This window comes from Pavona decussata, unplaced genomic scaffold (genome assembly GCF_977016875.1).
Source record: "Pavona decussata unplaced genomic scaffold, jaPavDecu1.1 SCAFFOLD_49, whole genome shotgun sequence".
Classification (NCBI taxonomy): Eukaryota; Metazoa; Cnidaria; class Anthozoa; order Scleractinia; family Agariciidae; genus Pavona; species Pavona decussata.
In genome coordinates, this window is record NW_028145471.1 from 1,243,685 (window position 1) to 1,261,372 (window position 17,688).

At 38.5% G+C, this 17,688-nt stretch overlaps 3 protein-coding genes across 5 annotated transcripts in view; 1 reads left to right on the top strand and 2 right to left on the bottom strand.

Annotated features, from left to right (window-relative positions):
• LOC146481537 (mortality factor 4-like protein 1) overlaps positions 1-17,688 on the bottom strand; it is a 210,183-nt gene that overhangs the window by 46,812 nt on the left and 145,683 nt on the right. The window lies entirely within an intron of this gene.
• LOC146481543 (uncharacterized) overlaps positions 1-17,688 on the bottom strand; it is a 164,584-nt gene that overhangs the window by 2,721 nt on the left and 144,175 nt on the right. The gene's annotated exons all lie outside the window — the stretch shown is intronic.
• On the top strand, positions 10,856-14,645 carry LOC146481544 (pituitary homeobox x-like). Its single transcript, XM_085108199.1, has 3 exons — positions 10,856-11,143; positions 11,448-11,629; positions 13,061-14,645. Exons 1-3 carry the CDS (start codon positions 11,044-11,046, stop codon positions 13,607-13,609), a joined length of 831 nt encoding a protein of 276 aa, XP_084964325.1. The 5' UTR covers positions 10,856-11,043; the 3' UTR covers positions 13,610-14,645.

Consider the following 17,688-nt stretch of genomic DNA (forward strand, 5'->3'; position numbering starts at 1 on the left):
TAGAAGCGATTGTCTAATTGTCAGAACCGAAGTAATGGTAAATACGCACTGTGGAAAAGTTCACACGTGCTCTTCTCGAGCGCTTCAGTTATCATAGCAACCACAATTGTTTCACGCAGTGACAAAACAGTCCATCTTCGGTTATTTTTCAAATTTTGCCGATTCGGATTCGTCTTTGAGAAAAAAAGGCACTGAATCCACACCACTGAAGAACTCAATGTTGTGTTGCAACGGAAAATAATAACGCTTTTGAAATAAATGTGATGGTATATTTCAAGCCTGGTGAATGAATAAGAATGATGTATTATTCTAGAGAGTGACACAGGCATACTCGGAAAAAAAATCCGAGTGCTCCTATCAGGACTCGAACCTAAGACCTCCCGATTACTAGTTCGGATACTCTACCACAGAGCTACAGGAGACTCGTGGGAGCTAAAGCCATTAAACTAGGTTTAATAATAACACTTTTATTTGAAAAAAAAGTCACAGGACATTTATTTCGACCGTGGTATATATTGCCCTGGTATATTGCAAAGCTCTATTTTCTTGAAAGGTAGCTTTTTTTGATAGATGTATTTTGTCAGTCAGTGACAAAAAAAGACATACTCGGAAAAAGAAAATCCGAGCTCTCCTATCAGGAGTGGAAGCCATGACGCTCCGATTACTAGTTTGGATGCTCTGGCACTGAGCTACAGGAGACTCGTGATATACAATTCACTCCGTTCGACTTTCAAGTCCCTCACCTCTCAAAGTAACGCGTTTTGCTGTTGGACCAATTTTTTGTGATCTTTTGCCATTTAGTTTTTCTGGTGGTTGAATTAATAACATTCGGCGCGACTGAAATGCCAGGTACAAACTTCACTGGTGATCAGCATCAAATTTTCCCTTGTAATTTAATGGAAAGGTTGAGAGATATTAGCATATGATCACCCAACAGGAATTCTCTAGATCATCTTAACAACCTCTCCCTGCTTCTGCTACAAGAAATGTATGAGTACAAGAAAGGAGAATTTGTATTTTGATCCTGACCCTTACCGTATTAAAGATATCGCTATCGCCATACCACCTCTCAAATGAAAAAACATCTTTTTCCTCAGGTAAGACTTAAATTTTCCGGTGGTATAGATTTTCTGTTGCAAGTCAAAATTCAAAATTGAGAAAGCCAAATTATTCTTAATCATAGATTTTATTATTTATTTTTTATACAATGCCTTGTACAGTTGTTGTTAACTAGTTGTATTTCATTTGTGTCCCGACATTAGTATGGGACTTTTTCTCCCAAGCCATGCATAGGGTCTGACACTTGAATAAGTTTTCCTCTTCTTCTTCGTCTGTTATAAATTTCTAAAATTCCTCTCGGTTACTGCAGGTTTTTGCCCGAGTGACTTGAATTTGTTCAAAATGGTTACTGAACATTTAGCGTGGCCATGGTTTATTAACACTTAGTGACTCTGACCGACTGTCTACCGTGCAAGCATCATTTTATCTCTCAGTAAGTACGCGCGGTGTGATTGGTCAATTTTGCGGGCGCTTCGCGCCATAAATCAACAATAACAAACTCGGTCTGTACTGCGAGAACTCAGTTGGTAAGAAGTATATATTTTCTTAAAATCAAAATACGGTAACTTTTGTTCCTGCTTTAAATACTACCAGAAAATACATGATTGTTTTTAAGATTGTCAACAGCTTGTTGACATAGTTCGTGACACCAACAGCTCAGTGCACTTCGGAGACACATTTGTTAACCGAGTTTCTCTACTGAATATTCAACACGGCTACCCTACCTCAATTATTTCGTTAACCCATAAGGCAGTAATCATCAGCTTAAGTTGAACTTCAGGTTCAATTAGTTTAAAGGGAAATCCGACTCCTAAAAATTAAAGAAATCATTTCACGTGGAAGAAAATCCGCCGGCTCGTACAAGAGAATTTATTCTTGAAGAAGGAATTGCACGATCTTTACTTTTATTACTTAAACTCTTATACCAAACGCATCAGATTAATCCTAACAATTACTAAAACAGCGACAGGAGAAAAACCTGTATGCAATTTGAAAGATATCTATTCACAAATGACGCTCGGCACGACTGACCGGTTGACTTTTAAGTTAAAAAATAGAGGGCTACTGTCCAGAAACCTAAATCGGCTGATAGTTCCTCGCGGATGAATTTGATGCTATGCAAATTATCATTTTATTATAATTTACTTTATTGTGTTATTTTAGTTAAACAAAAATTCGATGGATACATGCTAGCATAAAGCGAAAGAAAAATTCAAAGGGAAGCTGATCTGGACCCAGTTGTTGAAAGAGCGGATAAATTTATCCAGCGGATAAATCGCTATCCAGCGGATGAAAGGTATTGCTTGGAGTACATTTATCCGCTGGATAACTATTTATCCACTGGATAGAGTTATACGCTCTTTGAACAACAAGGGCCAGACCGATAGTCCCGAGAGAGAAGTTCAGTGTTTTTTTTTTTTATCACCCGTTACTATTTTTTTTTCTGCCCAAATTCATTGAAACTGGTGTTTCGAATTTCCACCTCCTAGTCACTAATTTGATTTTTTAGGCAAAAAAGTGAAATATAGCAGTCGAATAACCACACCAGATATAAATATAATGAAGCAACTTGGTTATTAATCAATTAGAAAATAATTGCGGGGTTTAACTTTCGCGAACGAATTCTACACGTCACTAGGGTGAGCGACCAATTAAAACAATCAGATTCGGAGAAAATTTAGTGTTAAGCTGTACCTGTTGATAGTCGACAATCACAAACACAGCTAACTATGTTAAGCCATTATATTTTTGTTCCCCTGTTGTACATGTCAAAATGGTGGATTTTAAGGTGGCTCACAACAGTACAGCACTTACAATTTGATGGATCATTACAACCACTCTTGGGATGGGATAGGATAGGAGTTTCGAAAATTTAAGGTGGCTCTAAATCCCTCCTAAATTTCTTTTCAAACTTTGAAACGTTGTATCTGAACATGTCGATTACTGTTCCATAATAATAATAATAATAATAATAATAATAATAATAATAATAATAATAATAACAACGATGATGATGATGATGATGATGATGATGATGATAATAATAATAATAATTAAAATAATAAAATAAGATTAACCAATCTCGTTTTTGAGTTATAACCACTTAAAGCTAAAATGATGGGTGTTTTTAACAGGTTGCACTATTGCTATGTTAACCTTTGATGCCCAAAAACTGACCTTGACTATTTTACCAATGATTATAGGCACATCGTTGATACCTGTATTGTAGTATCAACTGATAAAGAGTGGTAACAATGATCAAAGCGATTTTCAATTCGGCTCGCCCACTGTGATTCATCGGACAGTGAAACGTGTGTTAATGGCCCAGCACACTGACGAGATGGACTTCTTAGGGACACTCGGCCCGACAGAAATCATTAAAGATTGAATGATTGGATAATGCGATTCCGGAGTTTTGATTGGATTAGCGGACATGATATATCAGCCATAATATACCATGCGGTCATAAATCGCCTTGTGGTCTTTCTTGCAAGATGAAATCAGCAAGATTTAAACATATTTCCTAGTTGATTTTAATAAATCAAGTGTTCCACTTGCTCTTGTTGGATATCAATATATGGCATGATTATCTCGATTCTATGCATTTCGCCAAAATGCATCGGATGGATCTCTATCACCTCCGTATCTGAGTGCTCGCTCGTGGAATAATTGTTAACTAGGCTACATACAAGATTTCCGGGTCTCCGAAGGAAATCGGCTGAAACACTTTAACCAAATCATAAGAAGAAGAAGATAAAATATGCAAATGATCAAGGTTTGTTTTATGATCTAGTCACGTATGATACTCGCTTCTTGCGACTTTCTGACCGCCTAATGGACGCGATCAGCAGTCGGCATTCGAAGTCACGATGACTAACCCCCATGGTTCACTACATCATAAATGAAACCAATGCAGTTGAAGAGATAAACGATAACATGTTCTATTATACAGCTATGAAGAGTCCTGGAAGATCGCGATAGATGACCGTTAAAAAAAATACCGGCATTCGACTTCCTGATTTATTGGTATCGCTGGTGACTGTAAATCAAGTTGAGTGTTAAAAAGCTGCTCTAAATGCCGCTAAACTACAGAATATATGATCACAATAACCATCTACCAACGAGCTGCCTCTTTTCGCCAGATGGTCTCCTCCATCCACTGCCGAGCGAAACAAACCGAAAAAGCATAAACCCCAAACTCACTAAATGCGTTATTCTTCGTTCAGTGTGGTCCATGCCCTTTTAAACTGGCCACCAAATACTATCGTCTATTATCTGAAAGTTGCTCAGTGAACCTTGGAACCTTTGTGTGCAGCTCGCTTGAATTTTAAAAGAAAAAATTCCAATTCAGCACGTACCAAATAAACAACTAAAGAATACGTGGTTGTTCTTATTCATTGTGATGCGTCGGCCCACAAAAAAGCCAATAAAGGAGGTCACATTTACGAACACCTCACCCTCTGACGTCAATTGTGTGTCCAATTGAGCCGGTTTCAAAAGATACCGCCATTACAAATTTCATTTCCTGCTAACCTACTTTGAAAGGAAGTGTTTTATGTCTTTAGTGTGTACCTTTCATACGGTCTTGTCATCAAGACTATGTAGCAGTTTACACAAGAGGTAAACACGACGGTTCCTATGCTCCGTGACAAATATGTCATAGTCAGGTTACCCCATGCGTTGTAACACAGATAGAAATTGAACTTGAAACAGCTAAATTGTAAAACAGACCCGACCCGTTAGAACAGCATTCCAACGGGTCATCTTCTTTTGCCATTAATTTGCGGTGGCTGTTAAACTGATGCTGTCCGTAAAGACCGACAACAGTTTTCATTTTGCAAAGAGGTACAACGTTTGCTGATCAAACGTTTGCTAAATTTGGTGCGCATCATCCAGAATAAAAAAAAATCCAAATACAACAAAACACTTTATTTTATCGTGATATATATATTTTTTCAGTTTGATCACCATAGCATGTGCCTTCATATCAGAGCTCGATTTTAGGGTCCAGTTAGACCACATTCAGTAGGTCAAGTACAACCCAGTTCTTGCAGTTCCGCTGACCGACAGTCATAGTCTTAAAAATTTCATATCTTCTTTTCTCTTGATGGGTAATCTCTAGTATATTCCAAAAGCTGCTGAGCTAGATGTATTGACTTAAGAGGGCATTTTACTTCAAGACCCTCTTTTATGTTCACAATAAAACCTGCTTATATATTGATCCAGTAGATACCCTGTTACACCTTTGCTCCGACTCAGACAGAGAAGGAGCTCTTCTGCAAACGGAGGCAACGTTTACACCGGCAGTTTATGTTGAGCAGGAATAGCCAAAGGTAATCTGGGAATTTCTTTCTTTTGACTAATTTGGGCTCTCTTGGGGTACAAGTCCTCTTAATTAAACATACCAGAGTTAAGTTTTATTCCAAGACGTCCTCAGTCAATGCAAAAAACTGCACGAGCGCGGTACTCAATTGGTAATGAATGATCGATCACCTGGAGCAAGTTCTCATGTCAGACAAATGATCAACGTGTTACAGTTTGGAAAGTAACAGCCCCTTTTCAGTGCTGTCGGATTAAGCCGCCTTTCCGGTTAGCTAAAAGGTAGGACACATATCTATCTATGGTGAAATAGAATTGTTTCAAATACACAATCCCCCCCCCCTCCCCCCAACAATCTTTAAGAATTAAACAGAGCCCAGAGAGGCCTTTCGCTAGACAGTCTCTTTGCAGCCTAATATAATTATCAAAGCCTTTTTTTGCTGTTTGATGTAGCCGTCTATCCGGCTAGCCAAAAGGTGGGACGCCTTTCTACCTATAGTAAATAGAATTGTGCCAAATATACAATTACCCCCCTCCCTTCCCCTCCCCCCCCCCCAAAAAAAAAAAAAAAAAAGAAAACTTAAAGAATTGAACAGAGCCCAGGTACGTCTTTGGCTAGACAGTTTCTATGTAGCCTTATATAATTGTCAAAGCCTTTTTTTCCATTGACGTTTGTTGTAGTCAGAAAATGACTAATTGTGGACCTGTGTGCTCGTCGCCGAACTTGCTGCATGCTCGGAATCACGACACCATGGCGAGAGGTCGTCGCCGGTTTTGCCACCTTAAATTGAATGGGATGAAGTAATTAAGGTTCAGGAGCGTCAGACCAAAGACAAACAAACACTTTAGTTGAGAACAAATTAGTTAAGCTCTATCAACCAGTTTCAGCGAAGATAGCAGACGATGAATCGTATGGTATGCTATAATTGTATTGCTCAATAGCAATGCGCGTATCGATGGCAGCAAGTTTTGCGAAAGTGCATTGACCGTGAACTTTGAAGGTGCCTCCCTTCATTGAATTGTGCGTTGGATGCTTGTTTAATTTACTCAGACTTCACTAATTTAATCAATGTCTCCAAGTCGCAAAGCTAACAGACCCTTTTATCATGTGTCACATTGAAGATCCTTTGTTGTTTTTCATTCACCTTATTGCTTTCGTAAACCGTGAAGTCTACGCCGCTTTTTATTGCTCTACAAGAGTGCACGGCAGACGTCACTTGTGCACAACAATGCGATGTTTACTTTGTCCCCAATCCTTTGAAAAGAGGTAATAACTTTTTAATTTCGGATCAATGTCTATTCAGTCATCACTTGTGACAATCCACTATGTTTGTCAACGCTTCACAACAAGGACAACCGGCTACGAAACAAAGAAAGTAATAACTGAAGAGCTGACGGAAGCTTTCAGATAATTGAAAAATTCTTCGATCGTGACATCCTTGAGGAGCATTTATAACGCCAAACCTTCACTGCTTAACTTGCAGTTTTGCGAACACTCTAGTGAACAAAATTAAATTAGAAATTTCTAGCTCAACTGAAACAGGCGAGGTTTTTAATAGACTGGCGTGTGCTGCTCGCGTGCAACAATCCACGCTTTGGAAAGCTGTTGATTTTAAAAGCTAAATCCTATAAATATATCTTAGTTTATTAAGATATCCATGCACACGTTTTGGAGAAAGCATGCACAAAACAGGCGAGAAACGACACAACAAAAAGGAGCTTCATCTGCCTTTGCACGTCTAATAATCCTAAACTAATCGGCAATCACATGGGTATAAAATATATGCTTACCGTACTTAACTCACGCAATGATATTCTGTGAGTATACCTGATACAGTTTGACGTTTAACTCTGTTACATAAACTGGTGAAGCCATGAAATCTTTCCATTATGTGAAACACTGAACACAGCTTTGAGTGGTGAGTTAAATTTCGAGAGTAAATAAGATAAAAGTATCTATTAATTTGGTAACTCTACAACAACAACCTTGCTTACTAAGACATAAAGTACAACGGGGTTCGCTTTGATGGGTTTAAATTCATGATATTCTACCATTATAATACTGATGCTAGGGATATAGGTTTTGGGTTAGGATGAGGGTTAGGATTAGGTCTAGGGTTAGTATTTGGGTAAGGGTCAGGTCACTTCCTTGACGAAGAAGAAGAAGAAGAAGAAAACAGCATCCGAAATATAGACCTTTTTTACTTTGTGAAGCGATGTTGGCCAAATTCGTTTAAAATCAAGTTCATGGAGCCTTTTGGTTAATGACATTCTACGCTTAAAGATAATTCTGTAGACTCGGCGGAAACGCTGTAATTTTCCCTCTTGTTAAGCCCACAAAAAGAACTGAAAATTAAATTTTATGTCTTGGCCATGTGTCCTTTTCTGTGGGTTCGAGAGTCGGTCCCACTTGTTTTGTTCCTAGTTTTCATGTCCAAAGAATCGCTAAAAAAACGCGTATTTTGCTGTTTCTCAACCGAATTGTTTTTGTGTCGTCAAAACTCAGTTGCACCCGAACAACGATCAAAATATATTTTCTCCTTATTATGCAATGCATAATCAAGTAAACAGGTGAAGGGAATTAGAAATAGTCATTATCTTGGAGATGAGCCTAACAATTATACACCATCAAACTAAATGCGTCGCAAAGTACGTTAATTATGGAATGGATTTTCGAGCTTTCGAAGATTTGTTTGCGCGCTTTGATCGTAAGAAGCTAAGGAAAGGCAAGCAGAGAATTCTGTTTTTCCATGCGATGTGTGTTTTGGATGAAGAAGTAAATGTCTTTAATTGGTCGCAGTTATGCACGCAACTTAAATTGGATTCAAGCCTGAATTTTTTTTCAGGCTATCTTTTCGCAACTGCTTAAGTTGCGTATATAACTGCGATGGTCTCTTTTATCCGCAGTTCAAATACATGTATTTCTTATATTCCACTTCCAATACGGCTTTGTCTTGTTGCTCTCTCTTGTCATAATATGGGTGTCTGGGGCAACCTATTTCGGGACTAGATGAGCCGTTGGGTCGCAAGTAAAATAAGTGAGGGAAAAGTAGAAAGCCGAGGTAATTTCCACAGATAATAACAAAACTGCATATATTGCAAATCAGTATTGCAAAATGTTCCGACCGCTGGGCCAGTGAGCGGGCTGATTCAACAAATAGACTTCAAACACTTTTCTACAATGCTGAATACTTTTTAAACATTTCCCGCTCAAAGTTAGAAAGCCAAACGAAAATTCATCAAATTGTAGCAATACTCTGCATGTATTTGAAATGTCGTAAATATTCACCAAATCGCGCCGAGCGCAAGTCCGCCCTCTAGTACTCCAGTTTGATTTACACCAGAAAGTCTGCACACTTCTACAATGTTGGCATGAATACTTGTTGAAAATTTAATGCGCAAATATAACCCTCGATTCATGCAATTTGGCTCTTAATTTTGAGTTTTTTGATGGAATTCTTATAAGCTAACATCCAACTGCAGTCTGTTCAGCAGTACTTTCGTGTGGCGCTGTGTACGGTTCTGTACAAGGTGGTTCAAAATTTGGGAGCTGCAGATGAAATCCCAAGTATTACCGTTGAAATCAAATTACTGAGAAGTTCTTTCCGGTGATACTTTTTATTTCTCTATATTTTGCAAAATCCAATGTGGCTATTTTTTTCAGTTTTGAACTTGAAGAGTACTTTCGGAACAAAGACTGATGAAAGTCGGCCAAGACGTGTACCTCATGCATCGGCTTTGCCGCCGTCTCGGAAGGAAATACGTTTCATTTAAACAGTTACTATTCAGTGTTTGTTGTCACTCTTATCTTGTGGCTTTCAAACTCCAATTAAGGCAGTTAGTTCCCTGAAGCGACGTTTTAGCTGTGCACACAGTAATACAAGCTTACTATAGGAAGAGAAAAGTCTCTCTTGTACTTTGCAAAGTGTTTCTAGTTAATTAAAAAATCTTTGTTAGCTTTTCTCGAGATTAATAGCTAATTAGCAAGCCATAGAGCAAGCCGACGAACAACATGGATAGGCCATGAGTATTTGACGAATATAATTTTCTAGACCGTGAGAAGATTAGAAAGTGTACAGAAATCGCACATAAGGTATTTCGTTAAGCCTTGAACAGTCTCAAAGCTGACTTAACCTAGAACGAGATACTATTTTGACGCGGTTGACGTAATCGGAAAAATAAAGCAAAAACTGCGTCCTGTAAACATCGCCCGCTCTGTCGGTAGAGGAACTTGCTCGGCAAATAATGAATATTAACTAGTTTTCGGGCGTAAGAAATCATCTCCATTAAACGACGCTAGCAGTTTTATTTGTGCCAAAACTCCTTTGGCAACATTACAGCCAATTTTTGAAACATTTTCGCCATAGCAAGCCTTTGGGAATATTTTTAAACTGTATTTTGCATCAAGTCGCGATTTTATGTTGCTAGTTTTTTCACACATCGAAGCGCCATTGTCAATGTAATAAAATGACAAAAATACACTGAATGAAACAGGTCTGCGGAAGGCGCCAAGACCGAATTTAATAAACTGCTCATTGTAGACAACACAAAGCTTTCTGTTTACACTACACTGTTTTTTATAACAAATTAATCGATACATGGCCTTTAATAAAGTTTTGACTTCACGAAAATTTTGCTTTTGTGTGTTAAACAAACATTAAAAATCTAATATAAAATAAGTTGGAAACCAAGCTTCATAGTTACATAGACATGCGGAGAAAAAATTCTTTTATAAACGTTTTATCAATGTTATTATCGATTTATTTTCCATCGATACCTAGCCGTTACTGTTGTGTTTGACAACGGCCTAAAGACACTTGAATTTACAATTGCTTGCAAGACAGAAGTGACAGTAAAAGCTGCTTGGTAGCTCAAAGTCAAACGGTTTGCAAATCAAATCGCGACCAGTCTAATTACAGCTCGATAGATCGCCATGAAAGAGCATTAGCTCTACAATGAAGTACTTGAATAAAATTTAATCAACAAATTCTTGTCAAGTTGTTTTGCCTGTTCGCGCTAGCACAGTCAGCTTTATTTTCATATTATTAGGAATACGATACTTTATTAAGTAAGTCACACAGACGTGCTTTCTTGTCCAATCACCGCCTTGTCCAAAACTCGGGGAGTCTTTTCGGGCAACTGGCGGCTATTCAAAGCCTTAAATGTGCCTTAAATTCGCTGCGCTTCGATCAAGATTCGAGTTTTCGAGGATTCGTGGCCGTTTCTCTTCTTTTCGCCGAGATGTGAATGAAATTGTCCGCCGGATAATTAGTCAACGGCACCTCACAAAGAGTCGGCGCCTGAGACCGCAATTGACATTTGCGAAGTATTTTTCAAACTAAACAATTGAAAGCGTTAAAATGTAATTAATATAGATATGAGTTTATTTATAATAAAGCCGGGCTGTGATTGGCTGACGGCCCTTTGCAGCTTCAGCGTAGAGTTTGTAAAGAAACTCACTGACGCATGAAGTCTCAGACCCGACTTGGATGCATGCCGGTTGGATCACCGCCAAACCTATAGCGTGCCAGATTGCTCTGACAATCAAGGACAACCATACTAAAGTCCAGCTCAGCGCCTTAGGTGACTTAAAGCTGCTTCAACTGCCACAAGGAAATTATCGTGTACAGTAAATTTTACCAGCAAAAAATCAGGCTGACAAAGATGAGTTCGCCAAGGGATTCACCTGAGTTGCCTGCCTACGACATCAACAACAACCAGCCGAGCAAGGAGTTGTCCGAAAAGTGCACGGACTCCGTCCAAGGTAAGGTTTTCCTCTCGGGAAAGAAGAAACGAAGATTACTTTCCAGGATTCTAGATAACTAAGTTCTAATTAGTTCAGGATTTCTCAGGGATTAAGTGTTAATCTTGCCTGAAACAACAATATGTGTTCTTACTTCTCACAATTGAACGTGCGAATGTGCCATACTCCGTGAAATGAGCACTGTTGGGGCCGTCCAGGAAGAAGGAGCCGCGCGTTCCTTCGTGCAGACTGTACTTAAGTTGCTCTTACTCCTGTCGGAAGGTACTTATCATTCGATAAACGCTGTTTACGTTTTGTCCAACAGAAACAACGTCCGTGGATGGAGACGGCGCGAAACCGAAACGAAAGCAGCGAAGACAGCGGACACACTTCACGTCCTATCAGCTGCAGGAGATGGAAGCAATGTTCGCCAGAAACCGATATCCCGACATGGCGGTTAGAGAAGATATTGCGCTGTGGACAAGTTTGACAGAAGCGCGAGTGAGGGTATGTAGACAAACACTCAGTTCAGATCCTGGACCTACATGCTCGCGAGGCGAAGTCCCAGCAGTTAGATTGATGTTAAATAATTCAAATACAACTAAGTTATCAAACGCTTGGTTTGCGCGCGATGCGTAACAACTTCAGCCAGAAATTCGCTGCCACACTGTGTCCCTATCTGCGCGAAGAAATCGCGTTTTATTGTCGCTAAGCTTACAAGAGACATGCCATGTTTGTTTGCATTAAAACAAGCGCCACTTAAGTCTTGCATTTTGAATACGGAATGAAAAAAGGCGAGCAGACTGCCTGTACTCGACGCGTAAATTATTTACCACACCACAGAATACCCTGGAACAAATTCAAACTAATGGTACCGCCTAGATTGAACCCTTAGTAATGGTTTGCGCTCGATTTCTAAGACTCCAAAATGTTCCGATCGCGGGGTGAAAATAGCAAATTAGGATTAGAATCACTTTAAGGACTCGAATATCGTCAAGATGTTTGCTTTTTTAATGCATTTCTTCAAGCTGTATTTCCGTGCAATTACATTGTTTACCGCAGGATTCGCCAAACCGTTTCAAAAGCACCTGGCAGTCAACAAACCTGCCCACCCTCGCTTCTTCGCCCATTTAATTTTGAAGAGTGAAGGCTGTAGTAAAAGAAGTTAACATCTCGTGCTTAGATTTCTCGTCTTTTAAGCCTTTTTTGTCCCGTTAAGTCTTCTGTACCACCTAGATGATAGAACTGGAAGGCTTTCGGTGTTAACACCTTTGCAAATACCTGAATACCAACTGTACCTGTATTGTTGCGATTAGTAAAGACAGGTGAATTTTAGTCTCGAATCGACATGAAAATCGAGAAAGGATTGAGTTAAATATACGGTTCTTTAGGCGACGGCGAGAATACATCGATACAGAAATTTCCTGGAACATCCGGTGGTTTCGAAATTGCAATGGCTGTATACTTTTCTTTGACAACGTCTTCTCTTTGTGAAAGAAGCCTAATTACAAACTGAAACGTGTGAAAAAAACTTGTTCGGGCTTATTTCACTTTTCACACTTCACTTGGAAGGATAAAAGCATGAGCTTAACTGGGCTTTCTTACAACGGCAGTTTGTCGACATTTTCGTCTGGTTTCATGATTTTCGTTTAATGTCTAGCACTTATTTGTGTATCAAGTCGCGAGAGCGCCCTGCCGGTTTTCAGCGCAAAGAGAAGCCCGACTTTTAAGTAGACTATTAAATAAATGTCAAACTTTTGTGTTTGTATCTCATTTTATTAATGTTGAGATTCACAAAACACGACTGCAATTTATCATGTCATTATATTAAATTGCGCATCACCTTTCCAGAGCTAATATGCCTGTACATTAATGTACGCGTAAAGAAAAGAAACAAACAAATATTCAATAGCGTTGACAAATATATATTCCCTTTAGGTGTGGTTCAAAAATCGCCGGGCGAAATGGCGAAAGAAGGAGAAGAACAACCCAACCAACATACTTGGACAAGACAAGGGAGGAACAATTATTCCAAGCGTGAATGGATTTTACGAAAGCCCAAGCTCCATTCGCTATGAAAGCTCCGAGACACCGCCGTCGGTTTATCCCAACTACAGCACAAACTACTGGAGTAAAGGAGCTCCCAGCCTAGGCTACAGCTCACTACAGCAAGGAAGTAACAGTCTTGGGTATAACTCGTTCAGCCAAATACCTCCACCGTGCCCTGTGCCACCGCAAATATCAGGAACTCTGAGTCCCTTTTCAACCCCAATCTCGAGCGATAACAGCTCGGTATCATACCCGGCCAGTTCTTCCAGCGTTCCGAGTGTTCCTTGCGGTTATCCGCCAACTTATGGCTACCAAGAACAGAGCTCGGTGTATTTAAAAGGTAAAAGTTCTTCCATGAGTCACCATCCGAACTATTCGCAGCCGAATCCGTACAGCTCATATCCATACGGGATGGCCGAAATCCCAATTAATATTTAGAACAGCGGAGCAAAAAGAGCTGGACAAACAATATCTGAGAATCGAATGAAGTGACTCCTGTGATTGCCCTCAGAAAATGAGTTTTAAAGACAGTTTGTTTTTTAAGGTGCCTTTCAGGTGAAAGGCAGTTGCTAGAAGCAGAAGTGTTTTTTAAAGTTTGATTTTTAAGGTTGAAAACCGTCGTGACATTAGCATCAAAGTAATTAAAAAGCTAAAACAATTCTCCTGAAGTTAATAGATTCAATCTAGGCGAAGTTTGGGTGTTTCAGTCAATGCTGAATACAAATTATTTTAAAAGGTTTAAGTTCAGTAAGATTCAATGTATTTAAAGTAGTTTATGAAAGAATGCCATGGACTCGGTGCTAAACATAGTGAAATTATACAAAAGGTTAAATTTTCCCTGGCGAAAATGTAATATTGCACGCTATTCTACAAGGTAGACGCTATTTAGTCCCACGCTTCAACGACATTCAAATTTTTCTTTTGTTCCTCGCAGACTTTTGGCGCATATTCTCAGAGGAGCGAAGCGACCAAGTTTTCGTATATTTGCTGAGGTTAATTCGCCTAAATCTATCTTCTCATTGAGCTAAGAACGTTTTGATAGCGGTTATAAGCGTTTCCTAATAATGGTTTTGTCTAGGGCCCGTGTAGTTCTCGCTTACTAATCCACAGTACATTGACTTAGTTATTAAGGTAATATCAAACCATTCTTGTGTAAGACGATGAGCTGTTGAAAAGTGCTAACTAAAATGAATAAGTCTTTCCTTTTAATCTTAGCGTGAGATGTCACAACTCGCACGCGTTTAACAGTGACACGCCCGCTAGCTATCGTAACAGGCACTTTCAAAAAGCGCGCGTACGGTTTTTGCTAGCTTTCACCCCCAAAATGCTGCTTTGAATTCGTCTTGCGACGATTTCGAGACCATGGCACCGACAGCATTTTAATGCAATCTCTAGAGGCCTCGTTGTTTTGCCCTGGGAATTTTCAGCTGTATTTAAGTTTGTACAGTCAATAAAAGACTAAATGTTGTGCGCAGGTTTTGTGTGTTAATACACTCTTTTCATAGGTTGAGACAAAAGAGTGAGGTCTATTGTGTGAGTCCTTTCAGCCCTTAAAGAAGCCGCTTCATATAACGCTTTGACTTGGAACGATATCCAATGACTTTTTACGCCTTGCTTTGAAGAAGATAAATTTTAAAAAAACAAGATAATTTTTTTTGGCAATTTGCGTGCCTCAACCATTCGAACGTTGAAACGGTTAAATGAAACAGGAAAATGCAAATGATCCGCAAAAACCTATTCAAAATAGCTATTTTCAATTCTATTGACTATGAATGTCAAAAAAACTGATAAATATGCGTACTTTGCCGGACGGATGCGGCTAAATAGGGCCATTACATTGATGTATCTGATAAAATAAGATAAATACATCAAAGCTGTCCACAAAACGTCGTTTTGCGAATAAATAAATTGCCTACTCTCGGTGGAGGTGGGCTTTGCACGAAACCAGCTTTTGACTTTTCAAGAGCGAGACGAAACGTTTGTCATATATCCCGTCACATACAATTAACAAGTAAAGAGGCTGTCTCACTTTTCCTCTTGGCTAAACAAGAACAAAACTGTAGACTTGTATAAAAATAGACAGGTTTCGTTCCGAATCCTTTCGAGACCACCTTTGTTTGTTGTACCGCGTAAGTTGGCTTGGTGGCGGCAAACGTTATCAATGTTTGTCATCTGAAATTTATGGCGCCAATTTCCAGGAAGGAAAACTGCATCGACTTCAAGTTTGTCAGACCTGTGATATAGATTTGTTTCAATAGTATCAGATTCTAAAAAGATTCGTTACAGCGACTGCTGATAATTCCCAACTTTGAACAAAAGTCTTATCTATACAGCTCCACTTTTATTCCTTTTTGCTTGTAAGGTTTCTTCACCACCGTTTGTCTCCTGTCAAATTTTAATATCTTTGTGCGTGGACGCGATGGTAATGCGTTACTTGCACCACTTAAAGCAATTGTTTCGTATTTTTTTGCTCAGATTTCCTGTGGTCTCGTTAAAATTTGGGAAGGAGAAAACACAATGGCTTATGATATTACACACATCTGTTTGGCCATTGAAAGAAACATTTTTATCACACACTCGCAAATCGCTCTTTTTGAGTAACGTGCAAATTGGATTCACCAAAATTAATGTTGAATTTGTCTTCGACGCGCAGGGTGTCAAGGAAATAAATGGAATTTTTTCAAACGTTTCAAACTTCGTCTAAACTTTCACATCTTCTAGAAAGAGCATTTTCAGTACAATTTAGAAATAAAGAATCAAGAAAAAAAATTATATGCACCGAATACAAAAAGCCAACGTAACTTTAGTTAAACAATCACCATTAATTAAAATACATAAAAACACTTTTTCTTAAAATTTTCTCTTGGTGACCATTTCCTGAATTAACAACCTGTCGAATTTTTGTTTTGACTGTTCTCTATCAGTTCGTTTCGATGGAATTCTAGTTCGGAAGACGTAAATCGCCCTAGAAATTCGGATTAAATTGCGAAAAAAAAGTGTTTTCTTTGATCAAATGCCACCTTAAAGCTTCAAAACATAGGAAAGTATAATTCCTTTTTTCTTCGGAGGGACAAAAATAGCATTTAGAGAGCAGAATAAGGCCTGTTAGGATTTTCGGAAAGCCAGCAGCAGCAAGGAAATTCGAGGTATAAGATTCCATTCCCTAATTTTTTTTTTGTGTTGTTATAGTCAGATAAAAGGAAACCGGGACAGATCAAACGAAATGGTATCTACTTGTCCAAATAGTCCCTTGAGAAGATACTAAAACGATCTGAGAAAACAGAAAACGGCCTTTTGAGTATTTTGCTAAGATTTTCTTCATTGGGTACCGCTGATTCTTCGCAGTAAACTGATAAAGTTTTGTGTTTTTCTTTTGTGTTTTTACACGAAAAGGAAATAGTCCACTGGATAGATGGCATGGTGTTCTTTTGGGCTATATTCCGTTTTTAGAATTCTGCTGTGAATGGAAATACGATTAACCGAGGATATGTGGAATTGGAATTCAGTTTTTGAAAAGTTATTAGCTTACTCGGAATAGCCGGACAGAATTTGGAAATAAATATTTTTCCTTTTCTTTTGGAAATAGATTTTTTTGTGTGTATTCTGTTATTTCTCCGTCAATGTTTGGATATGTTTACCTTTCAGATTTTCTCACTTAAACTACTTGAGGATTTATTAAACTGTTGTGTCAACTTTCTCACTGAACTCCATTATTAACTAATATTGTCTTAAAGTGTTCCATTGGGAAATATGAAATACCTTTTGCTCTTAGCTTCATATCACTCATTATACACGACACAGAAAAGTGATAAATTGCTGTTTGCAATGATATGGAAACTTATAAAAAAATATAATTTATCTGGCATGGTATAAGTGATACTTTTAACTTGAAATAAACAAATAAAATAAAATAAATACAGACCAGACAAATATACGTATTGGACTGTTTGCTTTGCCAAATTAGCTAACATATACCTGGAAATTTCATTTTATATCATTCTAGGTTTACCACCTGAGAAAATTGTATATTTTTGGAGAAGAAAAACAATGGAAGTCTTTATTTTTCATATAAATGCAAATGAAATAACAAATGCTAAAGATGGTGAGAAATGGAGTCCGTAGTGTTATGTTTCATGTTTACTGAATACAGAAATAAAGTCATTCATTCACAAATGATATTGTTTAAAAACTAATACGTCTTTTGAACAGCTGATCTTTTTTTCGGGAGTAAAGTTCCAGTAAGAATTAAAATAGTCGGCTGAAAATTGCAATTAATTCGGCACAGCTTTATTGAGCGGAAAGTTAATTAACTGGACGCCATCCAAACCTCGAGGTTCATTAACAAGTTGGCCAAATGAAAACGGCTTTAGACAAGAGGTAAAGGGCATAACGTGAAGGAAAAAGGGCTAAAGATCCAACAACGCTTTTGCTCTTGTCATTGTATCGGTAGAACGTGTGTGTTATAGAAAGGGTGAAAAAAGAAAATGTGTTTATGAGCTCAAAGAGTTCCGCCTCGG

Bases quoted from the DNA above. Each gene is read 5' to 3' on its own strand.
- LOC146481544 (XM_085108199.1), top strand. From the start codon at position 11,044: ATGAGTTCGCCAAGGGATTCACCTGAGTTGCCTGCCTACGACATCAAC. The intron at 11,144-11,447 runs GTAAGGTTTTCC...TTTGTCCAACAG, and splicing joins GTGCACGGACTCCGTCCAAG to AAACAACGTCCGTGGATGGA. The intron at 11,630-13,060 runs GTATGTAGACAA...TATTCCCTTTAG, and splicing joins TGACAGAAGCGCGAGTGAGG to GTGTGGTTCAAAAATCGCCG.